The 2,100-nt window shown below is 51.0% G+C and overlaps 1 protein-coding gene across 1 annotated transcript; it reads right to left on the reverse strand.

The window, feature by feature from the left end:
- Window positions 1–1,237: 1,237 nt before the first annotated feature.
- DCS_03389 (uncharacterized protein) lies at window positions 1,238–1,617 on the reverse strand (the record flags this gene model as incomplete). Its single annotated transcript, XM_040800708.1, has 2 exons — window positions 1,238–1,329; window positions 1,407–1,617. 2 exons carry the CDS (start codon window positions 1,615–1,617, stop codon window positions 1,238–1,240), a joined length of 303 nt encoding a protein of 100 aa, XP_040655741.1.
- Window positions 1,618–2,100: the final 483 nt, after the last annotated feature.

A 2,100-nucleotide genomic window follows, 5' to 3' on the forward strand; every position in this document is an offset into this window, starting at 1 on the left:
AAATAGCATTAATATTCGGTATATTTTACTTCAAGAGCGTATCCGTCCTCATAGAATATCAATGCTAAAGTAGGGATTAGAACGTATACTTTATATCCAGGATCGAATACCTTTACGGGACCATTTACTACAATTACTGGCATTGGTATAGGACCTGAACTATCGACAATATCTTTAAATCCAACGGGAACAGGAAAAACTGGACAATTATAGTAATGGAGCCAAGTATAATACAGGAAAGATTCAAAAGACTATGTAATACAACTATTACTGCAGCTGGAACTAGTACCAATACTATTATTTTAACTATGCAACCTTTTAGTACGGATAAGACATGGACGGTAATTATTATCGAAGCGACATCAACATTTACTAGCCCGTATACGACTATTACTGTTAAAATACTGGTATTTATACTGGTAAGACTACCCAAATAGGATACTATCCTATTGTTGCTGCTACTAGTAGCAACTGCTAGGAGTATTACTACTAGTAGGCCTCCAACCTCCTTGCCGGTCGTTTGCCGCCCAGTCATCGCGGCGGCCGTTAAACGGTAGACCGGGCCAAGGCACGCAGAAGACGGCGTCGGCGGAGAAGCGTAAGCGTTATCAGACAGAGTTCGAAGAGGACATTGCCGCCAATCGCTCCCAGATCGACCCTCTCTACAGACGGCGCCCGACCAAGAGCGAGGAGAGCGTCGCCGCCGACCGCCTGCCTGAGGATCCGCTGCACCCCCTCAAGGCTGATGGACGCAACCGTTAGGCCTGGTAGAGATAGCTCCGTCCAGCATACGCCGTTGCCGTTGTTAACGATAAGAGGAGGAAACCATCTTCGAGTCATGAACTGACGGGGAAGGGAATGTATCGACCAAGGTGCTGCAGCCGATTGGTACCATGATGGACCGGTTGCCCGTCGAGCTCGCAAGAACCGGCCGATCAGCGATGCAGCCAATACTGCGGCAGAGTGCTCTCCTATCAAGTATGCACTATAACTATATTACATGGCGTCCATTATGGCGAGACTAGAGTCCCCCGTCGACTGCCGGATGGTCCCGCGGCGAAATGGTTCGACGGAAAAAAATAAGAAGACCACGTCTGGCCGAAATGGCTCGTCGACGGCATGTCGGTCCAACCGTTACTCGCGCTCTCTCGTACCGTCCATCCTTTGCCCGCCGAGTTCTGCTTCTCCTTCTCGTACTTGGCTGCCCTTTTGGCTTATCTCACCCCGGGCCAGCCTCCTATTCTACCAAGTCCTTGTCCACCTCCCTGGCTAAGGCGGCGGCCCCGAGCCCCTTGGCGACGAGCTTAAGGATCGCAAAGTCGTTATGCCCTATTATCTGCCGGCCGTGAGTTCCATGCTGTGGCTCTCGCGACGGGTGCCGTGGTGGCGCCTGGGGCTCGCCGAACCTTGGCCGCCGTCGGAGCTGCCGTCGGCGCTGCCGTCTCGATAGTAACGTTTGCCGCTACGCTCGCGTTCCCGATCCTCATCCTTGCGGAGCATCTTATAGGCGCCGACGGCGATGGTACCGGCGATGGCGGCCTTAACGTAGTGCTCCTGGGCGTTGCCCGGTCGGTGGTCGCGGTTGTTGCGGACGCCCTGCATGATCCGGTCGGCCATGCCGACGATGCTGGTTCCTAGTACGGCCGGATCACGAATAACTTGACGGATGTACGGGCGAGTGTGTGTGCCCCTGCGTGTGCCCCTGCGTGTGCAATATTAAAGATACCGCGCGCCTACTGGAGGATCGATAGCGAATGTACTTGGATTGAATCGTGCTGTGCAATATCAAAATGTCCGATGCGAGGACAATGGCTGCAAGTCAAATGGGCACGCCTCGCTAGGTCCGCATATGTATAGGCTCATCCAGTAAGCGGTTTATTAACTTTAGATGGACCTTACCAATAGCTAGTACACAAATAAGGTTACAGCCATATTACAGCTACCAATATAGATCTAATAGATAGGTAAAGGAGGAGACCCACCTTATACGACTATACCTATAAAATAAGGTTGTATGATAGTATGTATAGGGGTTATGGTTCCCATATACTTAATCAAGACAAGGAATTCTACCAGTCTTATGATGCAACAGAGAGAAAA

This window comes from Drechmeria coniospora, chromosome 02, assembly GCF_001625195.1.
Source record: "Drechmeria coniospora strain ARSEF 6962 chromosome 02, whole genome shotgun sequence".
Taxonomy (NCBI): domain Eukaryota; kingdom Fungi; phylum Ascomycota; class Sordariomycetes; order Hypocreales; family Ophiocordycipitaceae; genus Drechmeria; species Drechmeria coniospora.